The 27,721-nt window shown below is 38.4% G+C and overlaps 1 protein-coding gene across 1 annotated transcript in view; it reads left to right on the top strand.

Moving 5' to 3' along the window:
* Positions 1–27,721, top strand: part of ETNK1 (ethanolamine kinase 1) — a 70,856-nt gene that overhangs the window by 5,585 nt on the left and 37,550 nt on the right. The window contains exon 2 of the mRNA XM_044228372.1: positions 18,946–19,205. Coding sequence (XP_044084307.1) covers positions 18,946–19,205 — 260 coding nt within the window. The remainder of the gene's footprint in view (positions 1–18,945; positions 19,206–27,721) is intronic.

The following is a 27,721-nucleotide window of genomic DNA, read 5'->3' as shown; positions in this document are numbered from 1 at the left end:
TGAATTAGATGATAAATATATATTTTGGTCTGAATATCACATTAAAAAATGTTTGCCTAGGAGAGACTGTTATATTAGTCCAGACAAGAGGTGCTGCGATCCAAATTAGGATGGTGGCTTTGGAGATGAAAATAAAGGACAGATTTGATATTTTAGAAAATAAATATGCAGGAGTTAATTGCTTGCAGGTGAGGGAAAAGGGAAGCCCAAGCTTTTTGTTGTTGTTGTTGTTGTTATTGTTTTCTGTTTTCTTTTTTTCTGATGGTGAAATAATGGAAGACCCATGTTTAAGGAATCAGGTTATTTTTCATGATTTGTCTTCTCAGGAGTTACTTTGCCCTTTGATATAACAGATGGGCCATAAATACATTTTTATCACCCTTTTAAAAATTGTTAGATAGAACAAACATACAGGAAAATACATGAAAAATAAATTTTTTTTTGTAAAATAAATACTGTGTAACCCAAACCCTAGCAAAGAAAATATCAGCAACCCAGAATATTTCCCATTTTCCTTCCTGGTCCTAATCTCTCCCTCCCTCTAGTGGTAGTAACAATAGCAGTTTTTTTTTTTTTGTAAAAAACTAATTTTGAATTAGTCATTTTTTTTTTTTGCAAGTCAGTAGTATGAGAAAATAATATATTAAGGGTATTTCCTTTCACAAGGGACATGAACATGAAATAATTTAGTTTTACTAAAAAAGATATCATAATATTGAAACTGACTAGGAAGAAAAACCATTTCCTATCCATATTTCATTAAAAAAATCAACTGTTCTTTTATTATCTATTTTTTCCATATATATTTTACATAGTTATTATCACACCATATGTACAGTTTTGTATTCCTTTTTTTCATGCTGCCTTTCTTTCACTTTCCTATGTTGGTATGTTACTGACTTTAGTGTTTGATAGCTGTAAACATAGTATTTGGTTGTGTTAAACATCATGTGAATTATTAAAATTTAAAAAATTCTGGAGTATTAAGTTGAAAATTAGAAAGGTTCATAGCCTATCTAAACCTGTTGACTTTATTTAAAAAACATTAAAAAACCCATAAATAACTTATGCTCTTTTGAACAGAATATTTAAAACATATACAAGGTTATAAGATGAAAAGTAAAAAGTTTAACTCTTTCAACTTCCAAGTCACTCATTCTCCTCACAGCAATTTGGTGAACAGTTTTTGAATTTCTAAAAAATTAGCAGATAGAGATTTATTACAGCACATAACTACATGTGTTAATAAATATCAGTAAATATAATTATATTCCTTTTGTATACACAACAAAGTTATTCTGTATGTTGCGTTTTAAAATAATGTATCTTAGACATCCTCTTTTGTCAGTGTATGTAGTCTGCCCCATGTATATTTTTTTAAAAAGATTTTATTTATTTGAGAGAGAGTGAGCATAAGTGAGGAGGAGGGGCAGAGAGAGAGAGGAAGCGGACTCCCGGCTGATCAGGGATCCTGTTGCGGGCCTTCATCCAAGGACCCTGAGATCATGACCTGAGCCGAAGATAGATGCTTAGCCGACTGAGCTACCCAGGCGCCCCTGCCCATATATTTTTTTAAGGGTTTATTTATTTGAAAGAGAGAGCCTGTGCACACATTGCATGCATGCTTGCTCAAATGGGGGGAGGGGCAGAGGGAGAGGGAGAATCTCAAGCAGACTCTCTTCTGGGCATGAGGCCTGATGTGGGGCTCGATCTCATGATCCTGAGATCATGACCTGAGTGGAAACTGAGAGTTAGAGGCTCAACTGACTGAGCCACCCATATTTTTTTTTTTTAAGATTTTTATTTATTTATTTGAAGACAGAAATCACAGGTAGGCAGAGAGGCAGGCAGAGAGAGAAGTGGGGGAAACCGGCTCCCTGCTGAACAGAGAGTCTGATGCAGGGTTTGATTCTAGGACCCTGGGATCATGACCTGAGCTGAAGGTAGAGGCTTAACCACTGAGCCACCCAGGTGCCCCCACCCATATTTTCAAAACAACTGAATTGTCTTTATTTTTTGCAGATTAAAAACAGTATTGCATAAACTGCTTTTATATGTATATTTTGGAAAGCTTTTCTAAATGTGTCCTCAGAGTAAATTCTTCTTTTTTAAGTTTATTTATTTAATTTCTACACCCAATATGGGACTGGAACTCACAGTCCTAAGATCAAGAGTCATGTGCTCCTCTGATGGAACCTTCTAGGCACCCTTAAACCTTATTAGTGGAATTAAAAGGGTGAAAGCTGCCAGTTATGGTTGTTGTATCTGGGCTTTATTTCAAAGAATTGGCTTATGTAGAGGCTGATTAAGCCTGAATTGTAGCGCAGGTAGTAGGCTAGAAACTTAGAAGTTGATTCTGTAGTCTTTTTTTTTTTTTTTTTTTTTGAGATTTATTTATTTGAGAGAGAGGGAAAGTCTATGTGTGTGCCTGCGCCCATGTGCGTAGGGGCGGGTGGGGTGGGGTGGGGTTTGGTGGGGTGGGATGGGGTGGGGAGGAAGGGGGGGAACTTAAGTCAGGGGAGGGTCAGAGGGAGAGAATCTTCAAGCAGACTCCCTGCTAGGCATGGAGGTCCAGTGCAGAGCCTGATGTGGGGCTCAAACCCACTACCCATGAGACTGTTACCTGAGCCAAAACCAAGAGTCAGATGCTTAATTGACTGAACCACACAGGCACCCCGATGGCTGTAGTCTTAAGGCTACAAAGAATTTCTTTCTTTCTTTCCTTTTTTTTTTTTTTTTAAGATTTTGTTTATTTGTTTAACAGAGAGATCACAAGTAGGCAGAGAGGCAGGCAGAGAGAGAGGGCGTAGCAGGCTTCCTGCTGAGCAGAGAGGCTGATGCGGGGCTCATCCCAGGACCTTGAGATCATGACCTGGGCAGAAGGCAGAGGCTTAACCCACTGAGCCACCCAGGCCCTCTTAAGGCAGAATTTCTTCAGGGACACTTAAAACTTGTTTTACCTTTACATTCCTTAAAGTGATTGGATGAGGCCCACCCATGTAACTGATAGTGGATGTTAAGTGCATCTACAAAATACTTTCACAGCTGCATCTAAATTAGAGTTTGAGTAACTGGGTATTATGGCCAATCCAAGTTGACACATAAAACTATCAGGCTGTTTCTCACTTTAATATTGCTAAATGTCATGAAAGGTATGTTAATTTATACTCCTTAACACAGTGTTGGAGAGTTTGTTTTTCCTTATACTTTATCCAATCCCTGATAACCAAATTAAAAAATTTTTGCCAATGGGAGACACGAAAATGGTATTGTTTATTAGATTCTTTTTAATTTTATTGTTTTGGAAGATGATGGAATCCGCTGGTTTCTTCTAACTGATATGTATTAATTTTCACCTTTCTAGGCTTTATGGTTTGTTTAGTAATCATTATCTTAATTGTAGGTTATCTTTATTATTTAATTGGCCTGAGAATTTATTCATTTAAATTCTAGGCCATAAATACATGTCAAAACAGGTTCCCTCCTTGGTATCTTAAATCATCCTTAGGACTAAAGAAGTTTCATAGTGGCTCGGTAGAGTTTAATATTTTTATCATCTCAGGGTTTGTAGTTGCGGGACAGTGCCACATACTGAAAGGAGTGGATTAATCTTTTGGGGGTCTTAAGATGATCTTCAAGTTTATTGATATTTATTTAGCTTCTAAGGTATCATTAAAGCTATCAACTCTTTTTGCCCACCAGGTATTCTATATTGCTGTAAATAGCATCCATGGTAGGTTTGGGCAATTCTGTAAGCTTCTAATTGATATGGTCAATAAGTCCAGACTGAAGGGTGAATTTATGTGTCTCCTGTTTTACAATAGTAAATAATGGAAGCATTCGTATAAAAATAATCTATTTAGTAATACATTCTGGCAGAGGAGACAAAACTACCTCATATAATATCTGTTCCAACACTTAATTTGTGTCCAAAGGTTCCCATCAACAGTAGCATCCCCATATCTCTAGTTTTAATTGTTGGTCCTTTTAGAATCGCTCATGTAGGGCTTCATGCACTGGGCTTCCATATTAAGGAATCTCAAAAAGATTTCTTCTCTCCAACTCTAGGCCATTTTACCCACATATGTGCATTGGTCTTGGATCCCTGGCTACTGAGGGTCAGGATCCTACCTTCATAGTCTTTTTTCATCTTGATTAAGATCTTGAATAAGAGTGTGCCCCACATTGATGGCACACTCTTATTATCATCTTTGTATTCTCTTCGTGTTCTGGTTTTTTGAGGTCTCCCAAACTAGAGTAAATAGAGTGAATTTGTTAGGGGCCCTTCAATGCTGGGAGACTAGTAGCAGCTCCTGTCAGTCCACCAAGTCTCTGATAATGTTTGATTAAAAACTTTTGCTTCGCAATGTCCACAATAGCCAAACTATGGAAAGAACCTAGATGTCCATCAACAGATGAATGGATAAAGAAGATGTGGTATATATACACAATGGGATACTATGCAGCCATCAAAAGAAATGAAATCTTGCCATTTGCGACAACATGGATGGAACTAGAGCGTATCATGCTTAGCGAAATAAATCAAGCGGAGAAAGACAACTATCATATGATCTCCCTGATATGAGGAAGTGGTGACGCAACATGGGGGCTTAAGTGGGTAGGAGAAGAATCCATGAAACAAGATGGGATAGGGAGGGAGACAAACCATAAGTGACTCTTTTTTTTTTTTTTTTTAAAGATTTTATTTATTTATTTGAGAGAGACAGTGAGAGAGAGCATGAGCGAGGAGAAGGTCAGAGAGCGCAGCAGACTCCCCATGGAGCTGGGAGCCTGATGTGGGACTCGATCCCGGGACTCCAGGATCACGCCCTGAGCCAAAGGCAGTCGTCCAACCAACTGCGCCACCCAGGCGTCCCCATAAGTGACTCTTAATCTCACGAAACAAACTGTGGGTTGCTGGGGGGAGGGGGGTTGGGAGAAGGGGGGCAGGGTTATGGACATTGGGGAGGGTATGTGCTTTTGGGTAAATTGGAAGGGGAGGTGAACCATGAGAGACTATGGACTCTGAAAAACAATCTGAGGGGGTTGAAGTGGCGGGGGGGTGGGAGGTTGGGGTACCAGGTGGTGGGTATTATAGAGGGCACAGCTTGCATGGAGCACTGGGTGTGGTGAAAAAATAATGAATACTGTTTTTCTGAAAATAAATAAATTGGGAAAAAAAAAACTTTTACTTCAACCTCATCGATACCTGCTTTATCTGCTTTTTTGATACCACGGAAAACTGACATTCTGTTGGGGCAAGTAGATTTGCCAGCTCCCTTATCTTTTCCACTTGCTAGTGAGGCATTCTAATTTTCTTGGTATTAATTCCTAAGACCCATGACAGAGCTTGAGACAGCAAATCTGATCCAATATCCTGGTAGTTTCTTGTGTTGGTAACAGTAAAGGTATATGGGGGACCCATATAGTAGGAGCAATCTTTATCACAGTATTCATTCACCAAGACTTGGGGTGGGACATATTAAGTGGTTGAATATCTTGGTCACTATAAAGCAAGTCTAGTCCTCAGCAATCAGACAACAAAAGGAAATTAAAGGCATCCAAATCGGCAAAGAAGAAGTCAAATTATCACTCTTCGCAGATGATATGATACTATGTGTGGAAAACCCAAAAGACTCCACTCCAAAACTGCTAGAACTTGTACAGGAATTCAGTAAAGTGTCAGGATATAAAATCAATGCAAAGAAATCAGTTGCAGGGCGCCTGGGTGGCTCAGTGGGTTAAGCCGCTGCCTTCGGCTCAGGTCATGATCCCGGGGTCCTGGGATCGAGTCCCACATGGGGCTCTCTGCTCAGCGGGGGCCCTGCTTCCCTCTCTCTCTCTGCCTGCCTCTCTGTCTACTTGTGATCTCTGTCTGTCAAATAAACAAAATCTTTAAAAAAAAAAAAAAAAGAAATCAGTTGCATTTCTCTACACCAACAACAGACAGAAGAAAGAGAAATTGAGTCAATCCCATTTACAATTGCACCCCAAACCATAAGATACCTAGGAATAAACCTACTAAAGCAAGTCTAGTATGGCCTGTATGTTTAACAGATCAGCTACTTTATCTGGACTGTTCCACTTTGCATGTGAAGGACAGGACAGTTCCTCTTCTCGGGATAAACAAACTTTCTAGCCACTTTGATTCATTGTACCAGACTCGCACTCTTGTTTGGGCAGTATCACTGACATTAAGAACGATCATGAGTGAGGTGTGGGTCCTGCATTAATGCAAACATGCCAGGGTCTTCAAACCATAGACTCCTTCTTACTTAACAATTCCCCCCCCCCCTTTTTTTAAAAGATTTTATTTATTTATTTGTCAGAGAGAGGAGCGAGAGTGAGCACAGGCAGACAGAGAGGCAGGCAGAGGGAGAAGCAGGCTCCCTGCCAAGCAAGGAGCCCAATGTGGGACTCGATCCCAGGACACTGGGATCATGACCCGAGCCGAAGGCAGCTGCTTAACCAACTGAGCCACCCAGGCGTCTCTTACTTAACAATCTTTATGGGCCATATTAATACAGTTTTTTTAGGGAGCTAGCTTGAGCAACTGAATGAGACAACTTTTACACTATATGCCATGGTTTCAGTAGTTTCCTGATTTTGTCTCCTTGCCACCTGAATCATTTTGGTAAGCAGCTCTAAATCTACTACTGTTCAGCATGATTTTTCTCTTTTGTGTTGGTTTTGAGGTTAGCATCTTGATGTTGCATTGGACCAGTTGGAATCTGGGTCTCTGTAACGTCACAATCCACCCTAAAAGTGTCTTTAGTTTTTTTTTTTTTTAAATATTTTATTTATTTATTTAATAGACAGAGATCACAAGTAGGCAGAGAGGCAGGCAGAGAGAGAGAGGCGGAAGCAGGCTCCCTGCAGAGCAGAGAGCTCCATGCGGGACTCGATCCCAGGACCCTGGGATCATGATCTGAGCTGAAGGCAGAGGCTTAACCCACTGAGCCACCCAGGCGCCCCATGTCTTTAGTTTTCTGTCTAGGTACTGTGCTAACAATAGCCAGGGAATTGTGTATTTAGCCAGTTTCTCATTTTGCATCTTACTGTGGATTTCAGTGACTAAACTCCTGGGGTTAGGTCTGTCATTGCTAGGTTTCATTTACTTTTACCTCCTGTAACAGATGGCAGCATGCCTACTGTTTAATACTGTGGGTGATTTGACAAACAGCTGGCATCAGGAATTTATCATCCTCTAACCGCTTCTTTATATTTTTCCCCAAATAATGTTTTAGCAATATTACAGTGAGTCTAGGATCATGGTAGTGAACTAGATTGATATCCTTGAAGCAGATTAAGAGTCACGATACCAGCTTTTTAACCTGTTCTGCCATTGTATAACTTTGGATAAATAAGGGAACTTACTGGGGGACCTGGGTGGCTCAGTGGGTTAAAGCCTCTGCCTTCAGCTCAGGTCATGATCCCAGGGTCCTGAGATGGAGCTGAGATCGAGCTCTGACATCGGGCTCTCTGCTCAGCAGGGAGCCTGCTTCCACCTCTCTCTCTGCCTGCCTCTCTGCCTACTTGTGATCTCTGTCTGTTGAATAAATAAATAAAATCTTTTAAAAAAAAATAAGGGAACTTATCTAGGCCATAGTGTTCTCATTCCATAAATTGATCATTTCCAAGGTATTTTACAATCAGTCTCTGCATAAGCAAACATTTATTGAATATGTCTATGTTCTAGGCCATTGTTTCTCAACCCTTTTAATAATTACTCTCTAAACAGAAAGTTTAAATTAATTAAAAAAATTTTTCTTTCTACCTACAGAAATTATGTACCAAAGAATAGGATTTTGTCAGGGTTGAGTTTTGGTGATCCACAAACTATTTTAATACCTAAGATTTTTTTTTTGCTCCTTTGGTGGTGATCTGTGTTGAGAATACATGCATTAGGCTGAGAAATTTCATTTCATTTCATATCCTTTGGCTTAGGTTGTAGTTATGTCCTAATACCAGTGTAAGTAAAAAATATCCTAAATCAAAAATGCATTTTACACACATGACCTACTGCACATCGTTAGTATAGCCTGGCTTATCTTTTTTTTTTTTTTTAAGATTTTATTTATTTATTTGACAGAGATCACAAGTAAGTGGAGAGGCAGGCACAGGGAGAGGGGGAAGCAGGCTCCGTGCTGAGCAGAGAGCCCGATGTAGGGCTGGATCCCAGGACCCTGAGATCATGACCTGAGCCGAAGGCAGAGGCTTAACCCATTGAGCCACCAGGGTTTCCCTAGCCTAGCCTACCTAGCCTATCTTAAATGTGCCCAAACAGTGATACTTGCCTACAGTTGGGCAAAATCATCTAATACAAAGACTATTTTATAATAGTGTTAACAATTCTATGTAATTTATTGAATACTGTACTGTAAGTGAAAAATAGAATGGTTGTATGGGTACAGAATGGCTGTTTAAGTCTATCAGTTGTTTACTCTCATGATCATGTTGATTGAGAGTTGCAGCTACTGCTGCCCATCATCATGGGAGAGGATCATATTGCATGTTGCCAGCCCTAAATTCAGATTCAAAGTATGGTTTCTACTGAATGTATATTGCTTTTACAGCATTGTAAAGTTGGAAAATTGTAAATTGGACCATCCATTGTAAGTTGGGGACCATCTGTATATATTCATATCTGTATCTCCTCTAAATTACTAAGGTGGATGGCGCCTGGGTGATTCAGCTGGTTAAGTGTCTGCTTTTGGCTTGGTCATGATCCCAGGATCCTGGGATGGAATCTCCAGTCAGTTTCCCCACTCAGTGGGGAGTTGGCCTCTCCCTCTCCCCCTGACTCATGTGAATGCTCTCTCTCTCTCTCATTCTCTCTCGCAAAAATAAATAAAATCTTTAAAAAAAAATGGAAAAAAATACTAAGGTATAAGTTAGAGAAGTGCCAGAGGACCTGTATAATTCTTTTTAGCTTTAAAAACCATAAAGCTTTGGGGAATTTTCTCTGAGAATACTATGAGATTACTATGAAAGTACGTTCTTCCTGATCTGAATATTACATTAACGCTTTCTAATAAAAATCTGTTTGTTGATAAGTGATAATAAAAAACATACATCATTAAGCATAGAACCTGATGAAATGCTATGGGTATTGGTATGTGATATAATTATCATAGTCTTTGGTATAGGATTCTGACTTTGTTCTTTAAAATTGCTGTGACTGTTCTTGACTTTTTTTTTTTTTTAAGATTTTATTTATTAATTTGACAGACAGAGATCACAAGTAGGCAAAGAGGCAGGCGGGGAGAGAGGAAGGGAAACAGGCTCCCTGCCAAGCAGAGAGCAGAGAGCTCGACGTGGGGTTCAATCCCAGTACCCTGGGATCATGACCTGAGCTGAAGGCAGAGGCTTTAACGCACTGAGCCACTCAGGCACCCCTGTTCTTGACTTTTTAAATTGACATATAAATTGCACACATAGCTTTTCAGTTTTCACGAAAGAAACTGGATGACAGTTTGATACTTTGTGGAATCTATAGATATTTGAGAAGTAAAATCATTAATAATATTGTCTTAAAATCCATAAACAAAGTATATTCCATTTATTTAGTCCTTTTATTTCTCTCAAACTTTTTCTTAAAGTAAACTCTACTCCCATTGTGGGACTCGAACTCATGTCCTCAAGATTAAGAGTTGCATGTCTTACAGGCTGAGCCTGTAAGCCTTCTTTCTCTCAGACTTTTGAAGTTTTCAGTGTAGTGATATTGCATGTTTCATTTGATCTCCTGCCCAGGAATTTGATGTTTTTTGATATTATAAAAGGTTAATTAAGAAAAAATGGATTGTCGGCATATAGAAATTCAGTTGATTGTTCTGTATTGAATTTTTCTTTTTTAAAAGATTCTATTTTTTTATTTGACAGACAGATCACAAGTATGCAGAGAGGCAGGCAGAGAGAGCGAGGAGGAAGCAGGCTTTCTGCCAAGCGGAGAGCCTGATGTGGGACTTGATCCCAGGACCCTGGAATCATGACCTGAGCCAAAGGCAGAGGCTTTAACCCACTGAGCCACCCAGGCGCCCCTGTATTGAATTTTTCAGACATTAACTAATGTTTAATGGGTATGCTTTTTGCATTTTTTCTATCTGCAAATAATGACAGTTTTGTTTTTCCCTTTCCCTTTCCTATTCCTATTCTATTATTATTATTATTATTATTATTATTTTTGCCTTACTGCACTGGCCAGGATGTCCAGCACAGTTTTGAAATACAAGGTGATAGTGGGCATCTTTATCTGGTTCCCAGTCTCAGGGAGAACACTTAGAATAATTTATTATGAGGTATGATCTGTGTAGGTTTTCTTTGGCTACTCTGTCAGATTAAGGAAGTTGCCTCTTTTAACTTAGGTGTGTATGCATTTTTAAGTGACCTTTGTACCCAGTGTAGGGCTCGAACTCAGAACCCCCAGATCAAGAGTCCCGTGCTCTATGGACTGAGCCAGCTAGGGATTCTGAGTTTTCATTTTATACTTAGTTTGCAAATGTTTTCATCATAGATGAGCATTGAGTTTTATCATGTGTTTCTTTTGCATCTAATGATGGTTGCATGATTTGCTTCCACTTTTCGTTATTCAGCAGAATAACATAGATTTTTAAAAAAAATTAGAATGTTAAAAACCTTTGCTTTCATAGAGTAAGTCCTATTTGGTTCTGATGTTCTTTTTTAAAATATTGTATTAGTTATTAGTATATATTTTTAAGTTTTTATTTAAGTAATCTCTACACCTGCCTTGGGGCTTGAACTCACCATCTTGGAGATCAAGAGTCTCATGCTCTTCTGACTGAGCCAGCCTGGTGCCCCCGTAAATAATATTTTGATTAAGATTTTGCAACTATGTTCATGAGAAGAGTGGTCTTTATAATTTTCTTGTAATGTCCTTGGCATGTTTTGGTATCTTACTGATAGTTTGTTGTCTTTTTTTTTTCCTTGATAGTTTTGCTCAGAAGTAATCAACATCATCTTTAAAAAGAACAATTTTTGATTGTTGAGTTTTTCTGTTTTATTGATAATTCTCCCCTTTGTTTTCTTCCTAACTTTTTCTTTTATCTTTTTAAGATTAATTGCCTGTTCTTTTTCTAGTTTCTTGAGCTGGAAGCTTAGATCACTAATTTTCTGCCTTTTTTATTTTTATATTTTCTTTTACGTGACCCTTCAGGTACCCACAAGTTTTGAAATGTCTTTATTATCATTCAGTTCAGAATGTTTTCTAATTATCTCTTTCTCCTTCATCCCATAGATTACTTACATCCATTATGGCTTCATTTCAAATGAGTGGGAGAATTTTAAAGTCTTTTTCTTTATGGTGGTGAAAAACAACATAAAATTTACTATCTTAATCTATTTGGGGTGTATAAGTTTATGTGCAGTTTGTGTTATTGATGTCCAGTACATATTCTCTTGTAGTTTGAGAAAGTACTCTGAATAATTTAATCTTTGATGTTTGTTGAGGCTTGTTTATAATCAAGCCTGTAGTCAATTTTGGTAATATTTAGTGTAGGCTTGAAAAGTATGTGTATAGTTGGATACATCATTCTGTGTATGTCAGGTAAGTTGGATTTTTAATTCTGTTGTTCAGATCACTTGTGTACATAATGATTTTTTCCTGTTTTTAAAAAATCAGCTCTTGAGAACTGTGCCCAAGATTCAAACAGTTATGGGGCGCCTGGGTGGCTCAGTGGGTTAAAGCCTCTGCCTTCGACTCAGGTCATGATCCCAAGGTTCTGGGATCAAGCCCCGCATCGGGCTTTCTGCTCAGCAGGGAGCCTGCTACCCCCCCCCCCACTTTCTCTGCCTACTTGTGATCTCTGTCTGTCAAATAAATAAATAAAATCTTTTTTTTTAAAAGATTTTATTTATTTATTTGACAGAGAGATCACAGGTAAGCAGAGAGGCTGGCAGAGAGAGAGAGAGAGAGAGAGAGGGGGAAGCAGGCTCCCCGCTGAGCAGAGAGCCCGATGTGGGACTCGATCCCAGGACCCTGAGATCATGACCTGAGCCGAAGGCAGCGGCTTAACCCACTGAGCCACCCAGGCGCCCCAATAAATAAAATCTTTTTAAAAAAAAGATTCAAGCAGTTATGAAATAATTTGTCAGTTTTACTAAATATATTTGAAGCTGTGTTATTGGATGGATACACATCTAGAATTGTTATATCTTTTTAATGATCCATTCTTTCATTATTATAAAATGTCCCTTTATCTCTCAGAACATATTGCTAATATCTATTTTGTTTAATATGGTATAACTACATCAACTTTCTTTTGCATGTCTTTTGTAAAAGAAGCATATATTGTTGCCCTTGACCCGCAAGGACGACAAGAAGCCCCGGTTCAGATCTATCTTCTCTCTCCTTATTTCCGCAAGTCTACACACTTATGTACGTTTACATGACCAATCAGTGAACAAGGTGACCAATAAGGGGCCAAGCAATGGGGAGAGCCAATGAGAATCCTGTTACTATGCTGATTAAATTTGAAACAGCCAATGACTATGTCCTCCTTTAGGTGGGCTTCACCAGAAAGTTCGGTGTTCACTTGCAGCGTATTTTGCTGGCAGCGAGCCAACGCCATCTTGTAATGGTGGGGATTTTCCCGGCCGGAGGCGGTCCCCGACATCGCCCCCTTTTTTGTTTTATGGCAGAGATCGTGCCTGTCTTAGGTTGTCAGTAGCAGAAAACATCCTTACCCGTCATCAGACACAAGATATCAATGATCTCTGTCCTGTCTTAGGTTGGTATGCTTCTCTACTGATCTTACCCGTCTTTGACTACCGATCTAGCATGCTTAGTCATATCTGGGGAGATGTCCCAGCCTCTGTTGACATAAGGGCTTGTACCATAGCTTGGCTCTGCTCTCGCTGCTGTGTTCTCCACTGGCGAACTTTTCTGAATAGAAGCAGAATGCCAATAAGAAAGAGGACAAGAAGACCAATTGTGCCAGCCCATTGTTTGGTAAACTGGAACATATTGCTGAATGTTTGAAATAGCTCTGGGAGGGAAGTTGGTTGCACACGCATACTCGTGTGAAATTTTGAAAATCGTCAGACCAAGCACCCTGCAAATACTGGGAGAGCTGTCGGGAGACATTCTGTAAGTTACTCATATTAGCATAGGCTATGGGAGTTAAAGCTATGCATTTAAACTGAGCGCAAGGTACTCTAACACATTGACGTGACATCCAGACCACTCTGGTGGCCATACCCTCTTATTGGTGCACCTGGGCAACTTAAAATGTTGATATGGCCCCGAGGCATTAATAAGTTTCACATGGGCCAAACCCTGGATCACAGGTGGTCCCACTGAGGTATGTTTAGCAAGCCTTCATCTAGGAACCATGGAGCCACCTTTTCCACTGTATTCAAAAAGGCCCGAGCAGTTTTTGCTTTTAGTGGAGTTCCATGGCTTTCAGCAGGTCTTTTAAAGACCCTTCTAACCGCACTTTAGATACTTCAGATCCCATTATGAACACACGGACAACAGACGCGGACGTTAAAGACACTAACTAACACACTGACTTTTTACGCACATATACTTCAGTCGACCTTTATTCCCCGCTTTACCGCGGAATAAAATCCCGGCTCTATGGCCGCCCTGCTTCTTATTGCGGTCTTGTACAAGATTGCCACTTTAATCGTGGTCCCTTAAGAAAATCCCGGCTCTATGGCCGCCCGCTTCTTATTGCGGTCTTGTACAAGATTCCCACCACTTTAATCGTGGTTCCTTCCCCGCTTACCTGCGGTTTTTCTCCTTGCAAGGTTTACTTACTCGTTAACAATTCCCGGGTCTCGGCACCATTTGTCGCCCTCGACCCGCAAGGACGACAAGAAGCCCCGGTTCAGATCTATCTTCTCTCTCCTTATTTCCGCACGTCTACACACTTATATACGTTTACATGACTAATCAGTGAACAAGGTGACCAATAAGGGGCCAAGCAATGGGGAGAGCCAATGAGAATCCTGTTACTATGCTGATTAAATTTGAAACAGCCAATGACTATGTCCTCCTTTAGGTGGGCTTCACCAGAAAGTTCGGTGTTCACTTGCAGCGTATTTTGCTGGCAGTGAGCCAACGCCATCTTGTAATGGCGGGGATTTTCCCGGCCGGAGGCGGTCCCCGACAATATATAAATATATATTTTTCACACTTAGTCTTTTAATTGGATTTAGTTCTTTCACATTTAGTGTAACTACTTACAGAGTTTTCTCACAAAATAATCTTTTTTTTTTGTTTGTTTGACCTATTTGTCAAATATTCTTGTTTTTAACTTTCGTTTTTCCTTCTTTCAATTTGTTCCAAATCTCAGAGGAGCTTATAGTAGAACATGGAGTGGCAAATATAATTAAGCAATTTCAGTGCATTTTAGTAAATGCTATGTATAGGGTACCAGTTAACCACTGAGAAGTATTTATGCCTTACCTGAGTTTAGGGACTCTGTCCTAGAAAAGAGAACTCTTGTGTTGGATGTTTTTCTTAAAGATTATTTATTTATTTATTTATTAGAGAGAGAGAGAGAGAGAGCGCGCGCACACACGTGAGCAAGCATGGGCATGGGGAGGAGCAGAGGGAGAGGGACAAGCAGACTCTATACTTGACCCCGAGATTATGACCTGAGCCAAAATCAAGAGTAAGATGCTTAACCACCTGATTTACCCAGGTGCCCCTTTTGTGTTGGAATTTTATTTTATTTTTGTTTTGTTTTATTTTTTTAAGATTGTGAGAGGGAGAGAGAAAGAGTGAAAGAGAGATGAGTGGGGGGAGCAGGCAGAGGGAGAAGCAGTCTCCCCACTGATCAGGGAGCCCAGTGTAGGAAATCATGACCTGAGCTGAAGGCAGACACTTAACTGAGTCACCCAAGTGCTCCTCATGTTAGAACTTTAGAAGAGGTTAGACGTTGGTGAAGTGAAGAATAAAGAAGAGTGAAATTGTGGGGTAGATTGCTAGATAACTTGAGGGCGGAGGTATCAAGGAACTTGTGTGCCCTAAGGAGCTTGAAATTCTCGGAGCAGTGTGGGGCCATTTGAAGATTCCCATTTATCATGTTCATATTTGTACTTTATTTATTTGTTTATTTTTAAAAATATTTTATTTGAGAGAGAGAGCAGAGCGAGGAAGAGAGGGAGAGGTGTGTGCGCAAGTAGGGGGAAAGGGCAGAGAGGAAGCAGACTCCTCACTGAGCAGGGAACCCGATACTGAGATCATGACCTCAGGCAAAGGCAGACTCTTAACCCAGCCATCCCAAGAAACAGAAGTTTTTTTTTTTAATTTTATCTGTTTGAGAGAGAGAGCGCGCGTGTGCATGTGCACAGAGGTAGAGAGAGAAGGAGAAGCAGACTCCCGCTGAGCAGGGAGCCCCATGTGGGACTTGATCCCAGGACCCAGGGATCATTACCTGAGCCACCCAGGCACCCCAGAAACAGAGGTTTTAAGGATTACATCTAGGTTTCAAGAATTATCTATTTATGTGGGGGATGGAGGGAGAGGGTTCAAGGATGGCTCTCTGAAATTTGCCTGAGTAGATGGTAAGTAAGATGAATGGGTACTGTCACCATTAGATGATTCATCTTTGGTTTTAAACAATTTTATTGTGAGATGTGTTGGTATCGTTTTCTTTATATTTCTTGGGTTCAGGCTTATTGAGTTTCTAGGATCTTTGAGTTTATAGTTTTTCATCAAATTTGGGTAAATTTTGGCCATTTAAAAAAATATTGTTTCTCTTTTCCTCTTCTAGGGGATACAGATTCTCTCTGCTCATGGATACTTTGTTTATTCACTCATGCTCACTTGTTCTCTCATTTAGCTAATTTTCTGCCTGTGTTTTGTTTTAGATAGTTTCTATTGCTCTCTTTCCAAGTTTGCTTTTTTGGGGGGCAGTATCTAACTTACTGTTAAATACATCTAGTGTATTTTTCTCCTTAGACTTCTTGAGAAGCTTGACTTTTGTCTTTTTATATTCAGTGTTTCTGCATAAGTTTTTGTTATAGAATGCAGAACATATTTTAGTGTCTGCTGATCTAGCATCTGCTGTGTAGCTCCTCCTCTGAGCTAGTACTATCCTAAATACATGATAAACAGTATAGGATAATCCTTGAGAAAAGGAGCTCTGTGAAATTTGTGTTAGTTTTGTCCCACCTCCATTGAGATGAAATTTTACATTTTTTTTCCTTAAGATTTTATTTATTTGAGGGAGAGAGAGAAAGAGAGAGAGAGCACGAGCAGGGGAAAGTGGGGGAGGACAGCAGGAGTAGCAGATGCTCCACTGAGCAGAGAACCTGACTTGCGGCTCTATCCCAGGACCCTGAGATCATGACCTGAGCTAAAGGCAGATTCTTAACCGACTCAGTCACCCAGGCTCCCCTAAACTTTATATTTTTAGTATATATCTAGTACACTGTATGTATCTAATAAATACCGAGTGTATTTTGTTGTATGTTTCAGAAGGTTCAGCACACTGAATTTCTTCTAGGTGTATATATGAGGTGGGAACCATCCAAGAGCAAAAATCATTTATCCATACATCTTCAAAGCCAGTGACGGACCATCAGGAACACACTGATAGGTGAACAAGTTGGGTTTAAGAGGGAATGTGTATCACTCAGAATGGTAGGGCTCTTAGTAAGTAGGTGTTAGAAGGGACTTAGTGTAGAATTTGGGTTTGCTGATTTGGGAGAGTGTTCAAGGAAGCCGGCTTTCCTCTGGATTGGGAGCTGTCAGGAAGTGGGCCAAGTCTGTGACCGATAACTTCATCTTACCTAGAAGACTGAAGGAATGAAGCAGGGCCAAAGCTGTGGCTGGAAAAGGAACAGCAGTCATTCATATTAACCCAAATAGGGGGATATTTAGTCATTTTTGTGTCTTGAAAATTTTTTTAAATTTTGTATATGTTCAGACATGATTACAAAGTGGCTTTGTTTTTGTCTTGGTCCATTGTGGTCAGAGTGGCCCCATCTGATGTTGGTGTTGTGTAAAATTATTTATGTTCAGCAGAACCACAAGGCCATACTGTGTAGGCCTGGTCAGTTCCTCACTTTTGGGCTTCATTGCAGGAAAGAGAAAGTGAGAAAACATACATAAGCCAAAAAAAAAAAAAAGTTTAAATTAGAGAAACAAGAAAACAAAAAGCCAAGATTTAATTTTCCTAAAGTTTTGTTGAATATCTTTGCAGGAGTTTTTATCTCTTATTTATTCATAAAATATTTTTATAGATGCGAAGTTTTATTATTCATGTATTTGTTTTTTACTCTAAAGAATTTATTGTGACTGTCATTTCACTGGAAGTATGTGACTGTTGTACAATAGAGAATGTTAGGATTAGTTTCTCAATCTTTGTTACAGTAAATTGAAATATTTTATCTGTACATGACATCTGAAAAAGTTACGGAATAACTTGTGTAAATTGATACGGCTTTGTAATAAACAACATGCTTTTCAACACAGTTTCTAATAAATTGATTAACATTTAATTTAAGTGAATATGCTTCTTGTCAATGCTATATACTGTTTTTGTGAAATCTAGGTGGAAAGGGATACTTGTATCTCTCTGCATACCCGAAAAAGTAGATATTTAAAATAAGTCTCTTTGCATTAGCTCATACAATTAACCTACATTGGGTAAGGATAATAGTCAAGTCTTGTATACAATAAAAAAATTTATATAAAAACTAGTAACTAGTAACTAGTATTAGGTAAGTATGTATTCATTTGAAACTTACTCTTTGGCCCTTTTTCCTTTTGCTTTTTGCCAATTTTCTTGGCAAAAAAATGTTGTTAACTCTTGGTTGCACTTTTATCTCTTGTCCCTTCATTCCACCTGAGAGCCTCCAAAAGCTTTAGATTATAATTGAGCAAATAGAAAAATTAATTTTAGTATCAGAGGAAAATGAAAGTTGCAATTTTTTAGTGGATTTGAACTAATACTGCTAATCATCTGTTTGCTTTTTAAAGGTACCATTTGTGCTCAGATAAAAAAAAGAACTTGAAATTTTTGACTTTAGCTCTTGAAAAGTCCCAAAAGTCCCTTTTAGAAAAGGGACTTTTCTAAAATGTAGAATCTCTACTTAACCTCTCACTTCCTCTAATTAGGGTTGTGCATTTTTTTTTTTTTTAAAGATTTTATTTTATTTATTTGAGAGAGAGAGACAGTGAGAGAGAGAATGAGCGAGGAGAAGGTCAGAGGGAGAAGCAGAATCCCCATGGAGCTGGGAGCCTGATGTGGGACTCGATCCCGGGACTCCAGGATCACGCCCTGAGCCGGAGGCAGTCGTTTAACCAACTGCGCCACCCAGGCGTCCCAGGGTTGTGCATTTTTAGCCATAGCATTTAAGTTTGAATTAGAACCTGAATGCTTAAAAACAATTTCTAATGCATGTTGTGTTAAGTAACTCTTAAAATTAACATTTAAAATTAAATTTTAGAAGTTGGAGATTTACCACAATATGTAACTTATGGTAGATTTATATTTGTATATTACACTTGTAAACATTATTAAATACTTTATATGTTACACGCCATGCTGGAGGAGAGCAGTGTCTCTGTCTTCAGAGACTTTCGAATTTATTAGACATAGGAGAAATTGTGTGTGTGTGTGTATACATACACATTTGCAATGATTGCAGTACAAGCATACTTGGAGATATAGTAGGTATCAAAACATTATTTGGAAGCACTGGAGATTGAATAATTAACACTTTTGGATCAAGAAAGATATAATGTTATAGGAATTACAGCATTCCTTTATCTTTATATCTAGAATTAAAATTATAGACATGTTAGATAAAATTGTATTTAAAAGTTTTTTATGTTAAAAAGTAGATACTTTTAATTAGTAATTAATTATTTTAACCTATCTGCTGTTTCATTCATTAAATAATTGCTTTTTCCCTCATTTTTTCTTTCCATTCCTTTCCTTTTCTTTTTTTTTTTTTTTTTGGCAGCTTTTCACAGATGGAATCACAAATAAACTTATTGGCTGTTATGTGAGTAATACAATGGAGGATGTAGTCCTGGTGCGAATTTATGGCAATAAGACTGAGTTGTTAGTTGATCGAGATGAGGAAGTGAAGAGTTTCCGAGTGTTGCAGGCTCATGGCTGTGCACCACAACTCTACTGTACCTTCAATAATGGACTATGCTATGAATTTATACAGGGAGAAGCATTGGATCCAAAGCATGTCTGCAACCCTGCCATTTTCAGGTACATTTCTTTTTCTAAATAATTTTTCTTTTTGTTAAGTATGTGTGTTAAGTATGCTAAAGAAATTATTTTTTAAAACTACCTTTTCTTTGTTTAAGCAACTATTTGGTTATCTTAGAAACTTTCTTCAGTTAGGGTTCTGTTTGTTTTTGTTGAAGAAAAAAATCCTGTTTACTGTTCATCGTTGATTGCAAAAAAAAAAAAAAGAGAGATGTGGTTTTGGATTAGTCTGCAGAGTGTCAAGGCTTCTCCTTAATCAATTAATTATTTATTTTACTTTATTTTGTTTTTAAAAATTTTAATTCCATTAATTAACATATGGTATATTATTAATTTCAGAGGTAGAGTTCAGTGATTCATCAGTTGTATATAACACCCAGTGCTCATTACATTGTAATGCCTTCCTTAATGCCTATCACCCAGTGACCCTGTTTCCTACTCCCTCCTCTCCAGCCACCCTCAGTTTGTTTCTTGTAATTAAGATGTCTCTTATGGTTTGTCTCCCTCTCTGGTTTCATCTTGTTTTATTTTTTGCTCTCTTCCCCTATGTTCCTCTGTTTGTTTCTTAATTCCACAAATGAGTGAGATCATAAAATTATCTTGTTCTGATTGACTTATTCTGCTTAGCCTAATATCCTCTAGTTCCATCCATGTCTTTGCAGATGGCAAGATTTCATTTTTTAAAAAATTATTTACTTATTTATTTGACAGCACGCACATGTGTGAGCGCACAACAGGGGGAGCAGCAGGCAGAGAGAGGGAGGGAGAAGCAGGCTCCGACTGAGCAAGGATCCTGATGTGGGGCTTGATCCCAGGAACCCGGGATCATGACCCTCGCCGAAAGCAGTTGCTTAACCGACTGAGCCACCTAGGTGCCCCCTCTGCTTTTTTGATGGCTGAGTAATATTTCTCTGTGTGTGTGTGTGTGTGTGTGTGTACCACATCTTCTTTATCCTTTCATCTGTTGATGGACATCAGGGCTCTTTCCATAGTTTGGCTATTGTGGACATTGCTACTATAAACATTGGGGTGCAGGTTTCTCCTCAGATCACCTACATTTTACCTATGGGGTAAATACCCAGTAGTGCAATTTCTGGGTCATAGGGTAGCTCTATTTTTACCTTTTTGAAGTATCTTACATTGTTTTCCAGAGTAGCTGCACCAGTTTGCATTTCCACCAGCACTGTGAGAAAGTACCATTCTTTCCACATCCTTTCCAACAATTATTGTTTCCCTGACTTGTTAATTTTAACCATTCTACTGCTGTGAAGTGGTCCCCTTAATTTTTTAAAGTAGTACTTGGACTAAAGAATTACACATTTCTTATTGCTAACTTTTGTAAGCCAGTTGCTCATATTTTCAGAGTTTCTGCTTACTAAGATTCTTTAAATTCTCTTAACACTGTTACTTTTTAAACTTGTTATTTAATTTAGTGTGTTATATCTTTTTATTAAACTTTAATTCAGTACATTATATTTTCTATAAGAATAATTTCTTGAATCTGCTAGATCATTTGTTCAAAATTATTGTCTTTTACAGTTCTTTTTCTGCTCTTAAAAATTAGTGTATGAGCTTAATTTGAAAATTGAAAAAATTCTTAAATATTTTTTTCTTAAGACCCCTTTATAACTCTTAAAAGTTATTGAAGACCGAAAGAGTTTCTGTGAGTTTTATCTATCAGTATTTACCATGTTAGAAATGAAAACAACTTTTTTTGAGTACAAGAATAGTACAAGCACACATTGTTAGCTGTCAGGGTGATAACATTATCACACCACTTCATGTAGCTTCTTGAAAACTACAGCATTTACTCATGAGAGAATTAGAGTGAAAAAGGTAAATAATATCTTATGAAAGTAGTTTTAACTTCATAAACCTGAAGGTTTTGAGTTAAACAAAGTGAATCTCTTGGGTTCCTGGATCATATATATTTTTTAAAATTTTATTTTACTTGAGAAAGAGAGCAGGTGTGAGCATGAGCAGGGGGAGGGGCAGAGGGTTAGGGAGAGAGAAGCAGACTCCCCACAGAGCAGGGAGCCTGGTGGAGGGGTCCATCCCGGGGCCCTGGAATCAGGACCTGAGCCGAAGGCAGTTGCTTAAGGACTAAGCCACCAAGGCCCCAGACCCCCCCTTCTCTTCTCTTTTCTTTCTTTCTTTCTTCTTTTTTTAAAATATGTTTATTTATTAGAGAGAGCCTGGACCATATTTTAAGAGTTTCTTCATTAACTGATGAAAATGAAATGGCCCAGTATTTACCTATTTTTTTTTTTAAGATTTTATTTATTTGACAGAGATCACAGGTAGGTAGAGCAGTAGGCAGAGAGAGAGTGGGGGGAAGCAGGCTCCCCACTGAGCAGAGAGCCCGATGAAGGGCTCAATCCCAGGACCTTGAGACCAGACCTGGGCCAAAGGCAGAGGCCTAACCCACTGAGCCACCCAGGTGCCCCAGTATTTGCCTATTTTAAACTGGCTTCAAATAATATTTAAAGGTATTTTGGCATAGAAATCTATCTACTCAAACCATAGTTTTTATTTATTTATTTATTTGACAGACCGATCACAAGTAGGCAGAGAGGCAGGCAGAGAGAGAGAGGAGGAAGCAGGCTCCCCACTGAGCAGAGAGCCCGATGCGGGCCTCAATCCCAGGACCCTGGGATCATGACTTGAGCTGAAGGCAGAGGCTTTAACCCACTGAGCCACCCAGGTGCCCCCAAACCCCAGTTTTTGACCAGATAAGAGTCCCTTCCCTTATGTGAGTGTACTGTTTAGCATGTATTAAAGAACTCCGATTAATAGATAATATGTTTTTTTTCTTTTGTGTCACAATTTTTTGTGGTCTTCAGTTTTGTGTATATCAGATGCATTTATAAATCCTCAGCCTTTTTAAAAAAAATATTTTACTTATTTGAGAGAGAGAATGACAGGGGGGGAGAGAGAGAGAGAGAGAGAGAGAGAGAGCAAGCACATGAGCAGAGACAGAGGGGGAGGGAGCAGCAGACTCCTCAGCTGAGTAGGGAGCCCCACATGGGGTTCAATCCCAGGACCCTGGGATCATGACCTTAGTGGTAGGCAGATGGTTTGAGATGTTTGAGATACATATATATAACAGGATTAAAAGAGATTAGATGAAATTAGGCCAAAGGAAAAGCTGGAGTTAGATTCAGATACAAGAAGTATATTCCATAAGGTTGTTAGAGAAGGGCCATATTAGCTTCTTGGTAACTAAAGCAGGAAGAATAATAATTAGTTTTAAGAGTCAGTGTCCAAAAGATGTAAGAAGAAAGTTGCTTAAGGGTGATACTGTTTATTACTGGTGTAGCAGTCTTAACTGCCTTTGTAAAACCCATACTTCTATGGATTTGACGTTGATATTCCTAAACTGTCTTTAACACACCGAATTTCAGCTTTCAGTTGAATGAACTATCCAATGTTACTATTTGTTGGTCAGAGTTGCATTCAGATTTCTCCCTTCTATTTACTCTGTAGTCTCATGATGGAAACTGGATGCCTAGGGCAGGTTTTTTTCTCTTTGAGTGATTGTGGAACGTTATGGAATCTAAAGTCTTGTGAAATTCTATATATGGCATTATATCTTCATCACAAAGGACACACAGTGGAACCAGACTGCTTCCGATTTACGGGCTATGTGAATTTGGGCATAGCCCTTAAACATTTTGTGCTTCAGTTTCCTTATCTAAAAAATGAGAATAATAATAGTACCTACTTCTAGGGCTGTTGTAAGGATTAACGTTGTTAATATATGTAAAAAGTTTAGAACAAGGCCTGGCATATGTTAAATACTATGTAAATGTTAGCTTTTATAATTATTATAATTTTTTTTTCCTAAAGACTTTTCACATTTTATTTGACTTAGGCAGATCTTACAATAACTTGGACATTAAGGTATTAAAGTATTTGGGCAAATTACAGATATTACTAGGATATTACTAATCAGTTGACTTTATTATGCTTTTATTATTTATTTAAAGATTTTATTTGTTTGAGTGAGGGAGAGTGTGTGTGCAAGCACAAGCATGGAGAGAGGGAGAAGCAGACTCCACTGAGCAGGAAGTCTGATGTGGGGCTCCATCCCAGGACCCTGGGATCATGACGTGAGCCAAAGGCAGACGTTTACCCCACTGAGCCACCTGGGCATCCTTTATTGTGCTTGTAGAAGCATATTTTCTGAATTTTAAAATTCATAGACTTTTTTGCTGTTACATACTGTTTATTATAACATATTCCGTAGTATTCCTTAAGGTGAACCTTAGCAGCATATAGATGTAACATAGCAAGTAATTATTGCCATCACTAAACCCCCCCTTCTTGTTTATGACAGACAAAACTAACCAGTCTTGAAGCTCTTTACCTCTAAACATAGATGAGATTTCGGAATCTTTCTTAACTAAGTGATTTTGGGTAATTACTACCCATGAGTAGTCCCTTGATTTGGTTTTTATTTTAACTTCCTCTGAGAAACCATTTTATGTTAAAAAGTCAAGATTTTAGGGGCACCTGGATTGCTCAGTTGGTTAAGCGTCTGACTTTTGGTTTCAGCTAAGGTAGTAATCTCATTAAGTCATGGGATGGAGCCCTGCATTGGGCTTCACACTCTGGGGAGTCTGCTTGAAGACTTTCTCCGTCTGCTCCTCCCCTGAACTCATGTGCTTGCTGACTCTCAAATAAATAAATCTTAAGAAAAGAAAGCTGGGGTTCCTGGGTGGCTCATATAGTTATGTGGTTTCCTCCAGCTCAGGTCATGATCCCAGGGTCCTGGGATCAAGTCTGGCATTGAGCTTCCTGCTCAGCGGGAAGTCTGCTTCTCCCTATCTGGCTGCCTTTCTCCCTGGCTTATGCTCGCACACGCATGTTCCCCCCACCCCACCTCTCTCAAATAAATAAGTAAAATCTTTAAAAAAAAAAAAAAAGGTGCATGCGTTTATTAAAAAATTGAAAAAGTCAAGATTTTATTTTTAATTGATTCTAAAAAAGTAGTAATAGGTATGTTTACAATTCTTATTAGAGAAATAATATATTAAAGTGATGGAGGCTAATATTGATTCAGCACTGAATATGAACTGGACACTCTTCTAAATACCTCTTTGTGTGTGTGTATTTGTTTTTATTTATTTATTTATTTATTTATTTAAAAGATTTTTATTTATTTATTTGACAGAGAGAAATCACAAGTAGACAGAGAGGCAGGCAGAGAGAGAGAGAGGGAAGCAGGCTCCCTGCTGAGCAGAGAGCCTGATGCGGGACTCGATCCCAGGACTCTGAGATCATGACCTGAGCCGAAGGCAGCGGCTTAACCCACTGAGCCCCTGTATTTGTTTTTAAAGATTTATTTTAGAGAGAGAAATTGGAGGGGAGGGGCAAAGGGAGAGGAAGAGAGAGAATCCTGAGTAGACTCCCTACTGAGCATGGGGCGTGAAGCAGAGCTCCATCTCACAATCCTGAGATCATGACCTGAGCCAAAACCAAGAGTCAGACGCTCAACCGACTGAGCCACCCAGGCATTTCTATATACATATTTTTTTTAAATTAAGATTTTATTTATTTATTTGACAGAGAGATCACAAGTAGGCAGAGAGGCAGGCAGAGAGACGGGGTGGGGGAAGCAGGCTCCCCGCTCAGTAGAGAGCCCCATGCGGGGCTCGATCCCAGGACCCTGAGATCCTGACGCCACCCAGGTGCCCCTTCTATATATGTTTTTTAATATTTTCTTATTGAGTAAACTGCTCAGTGTGGGGCTTGAACTCATAACCCTGATATCAAGAGTTGCATGCTACACAACTGAGCCAGCCAGGTGCTCCAAAACTTACCTGTTGTGTATTAATAAATTCAACTCACAATAATCCCAGGGTATAGGTAATATTAAGATCCTATTTTAATAGATGAGAAAAATAAGGTACAAAGATTTTAAGTAACTTGCTGAAGGTCAGATGGCTAGGAAAAGTATATCCTAAAGATACTAATGAGTATCTTTTTACTTGAGAAAAGCTCATAAAATATAAAGGAAAATAGTAAGGCCTTTGTTAATCACATAAAAAAAAAACATATTCTGAAAATTTGTAGGATTGAAGTGAAAAGACTCAAGAAAATAAATGCAGACTTTCTCCCATTTATTGACTTGTGATTATTGTATATAATTAAATAATTGTTATTAAGCTTACTATAGAATTTCTGTTTTAAAAGGAAAGCTTTGCATAATTGATTTTAAATAATCTTAAGTACCTAGAAAAATTATAGAATTTTTTGAAAAAATTTTTTTAAAGGTTTATTTATTTTAGAGGGGGAGAGAGAGCGCGAGATGGGGAAGGGACAGTGGAGAGGGAGTGGGAAAGACAGAATCTCAGGCAGACTTGCTGCTGAGCGTGGAGCCCCACACAGGACTCCATCTCACAACCCTGAGATCATAACCTCAAGAGTTGGGTGCTTAACTGACTGAGCCACCCAGGTGTCCGAATAATTAACAGTATTTGATCAAGAACAGTGAAATTTAGGTAAGGTTCACTTGGGTATTTGATACCATGTCATAAACTTGTTTGCATTAAATTAACTATATGATATTCAGAAAAAGATAAAACTGTGGAGACACTAAAAAGATCAGTGATTGCTAAGGGTTAGTGGGGAAGGAGGTGAATAGGAGAATAGGTGAAACAGGATTTTTAGGGCAGTGAAAATGTCTGTATGGTACTTTATAGTGGATACCTGTCATAAATTTGTTCAGACCCATAGAATGTACACCGCTAAGTGTGTACCCTGATGTAAACTATGAACTTTGGGTGTCAGTGTGTGTGCTTCATTGCAACAAATGCACTACTGTGGTGTTGATAATGGAGGAGGTGATGCTAGTGTTGGATAGGGGGAATTTGGGAAATCTCTGAATCTTCCCCTCAATTTTGCTGTGAGCCTAAACTGCTTTAAAAAGTCTACTACAAGTAGCCTTTTCCTATACTTTGTTAGATCTACTTGTTTGGAATATATCATACTAATACAGGCATCTACACCTTTCATTAAAAAAAATGCTGTTAGAGACCAAATAGCAATACTTTTAATTAAGTTCTGTTAAATTGACTTGAAATGAATGATAACACTGAGTTGACTCACAATTTTGGAAAAAAAGCAGAATAGAGTTTGAGAAAGGAAGGAAAAAAAGATGACAGTAAGGATATAGTTAGTTGACACTATGAGTAGTTAATACTGGCTATTTATTTTGCAATTAAATTTATTTCAGGTAATATAATTCCCATGGGATAGTTAAATGTTCATACAGTTTTGCTAATTACTGTAAAACAAAATACAGAAGGAACTAATTGAAGGAAGGGCATATTAATAAAATAGGTAAATTATAAATGATTTCAAAAGGAATGTTTTATTATTTTTGAGTATGTACAGTGAAGTATTTTTTAAAGAAATATCAAGTAAGCAATTGAATGAATGGTAATTCTAGAGCTCCAAGAAGAGGTTAGGGATGTAAATAATAGGATAATGTGCTTTATATAATTAGCTTTTCTCCGTTAAAAAATGAATTTTGGGGTGCCAGGGTGGCTCAGTGGGTTAAAGCCTCTGCTTTCGGCTCAGGTCATGATCCCAGGGTCCTGGGATGGAGCCCTGCATAATGCTTTCTGTTCAGCAGGGAGCTGCTTCCCCCCACCCTGCCCTCTCTGCCTGCCTCTCTGCCTACTTGTGATCTCTGTCAAATAAATAAAGAAAATCTTCAAAATTTTTTAAAAATTTAAAAAATGAATTTCATATATTTATGATAAAAAGGATCTTTCACTTATCAATTTATGGGGCTTATTACTAATTTTGGATTAGTTAGGTATCACATTATGAGCCATTGTTATTAGATGAACTGATACACAGTCAACAGTAAATGTTGATTGAGCCTTAGATCAAAGTCCACAGTGCTCTCTTGCTATGGTTTATTCAGACATAGCTACTTGCCTGTGTTAGATTATTCTAGAGTATCTGCTTTGACTATTAAAAATCTGACATGTATTTATGTTTAGTCTAGGGAAAGAAAAAGAATTCAGGTAGTCCGTGCCCTCCTTCCAAGTAATTTGCAGTGTGTGACAGACAATAATCTTGGAAAAAAGTAAGCAAATAGTATACACAGAAGAACAGAAAAGGTTTTAAAAAAAAATAACTGTGGGAATTTAGTCAGTGTTCCACTGAGATCACATTTGAACTGGAGTTTAAAGGAAGAGGCAGAGCATATGGAAGAGGCAGTGAGGGAATGGTATGATAAAGACCACCAGGTTAACGATTAGGGAGTAATTCAGCTTAAGGAAAGTTATCATGACTTGTTTTATTTGAACTTTCTGTGGCAATCAAGCTCCACAGAGATATTCAGAAAATTTTTCAAAATTCACAGTTTAGGAATTTTCTCATCTGGTATTTCTTTGAAACTTTTTTTTTTTTTTTTTGGGAAACCTTTTGCTAGGAATCCTGTCTGCAGTTTAATTAAAAACCACCCAGCAACAGATATAATGGGACAAAATGCAGTT

This window comes from Neovison vison, chromosome 12 (genome assembly GCF_020171115.1).
Source record: "Neovison vison isolate M4711 chromosome 12, ASM_NN_V1, whole genome shotgun sequence".
NCBI lineage: Eukaryota > Metazoa > Chordata > Mammalia > Carnivora > Mustelidae > Neogale > Neogale vison.
This window is presented reverse-complemented; position numbering and strand designations above follow the sequence as displayed.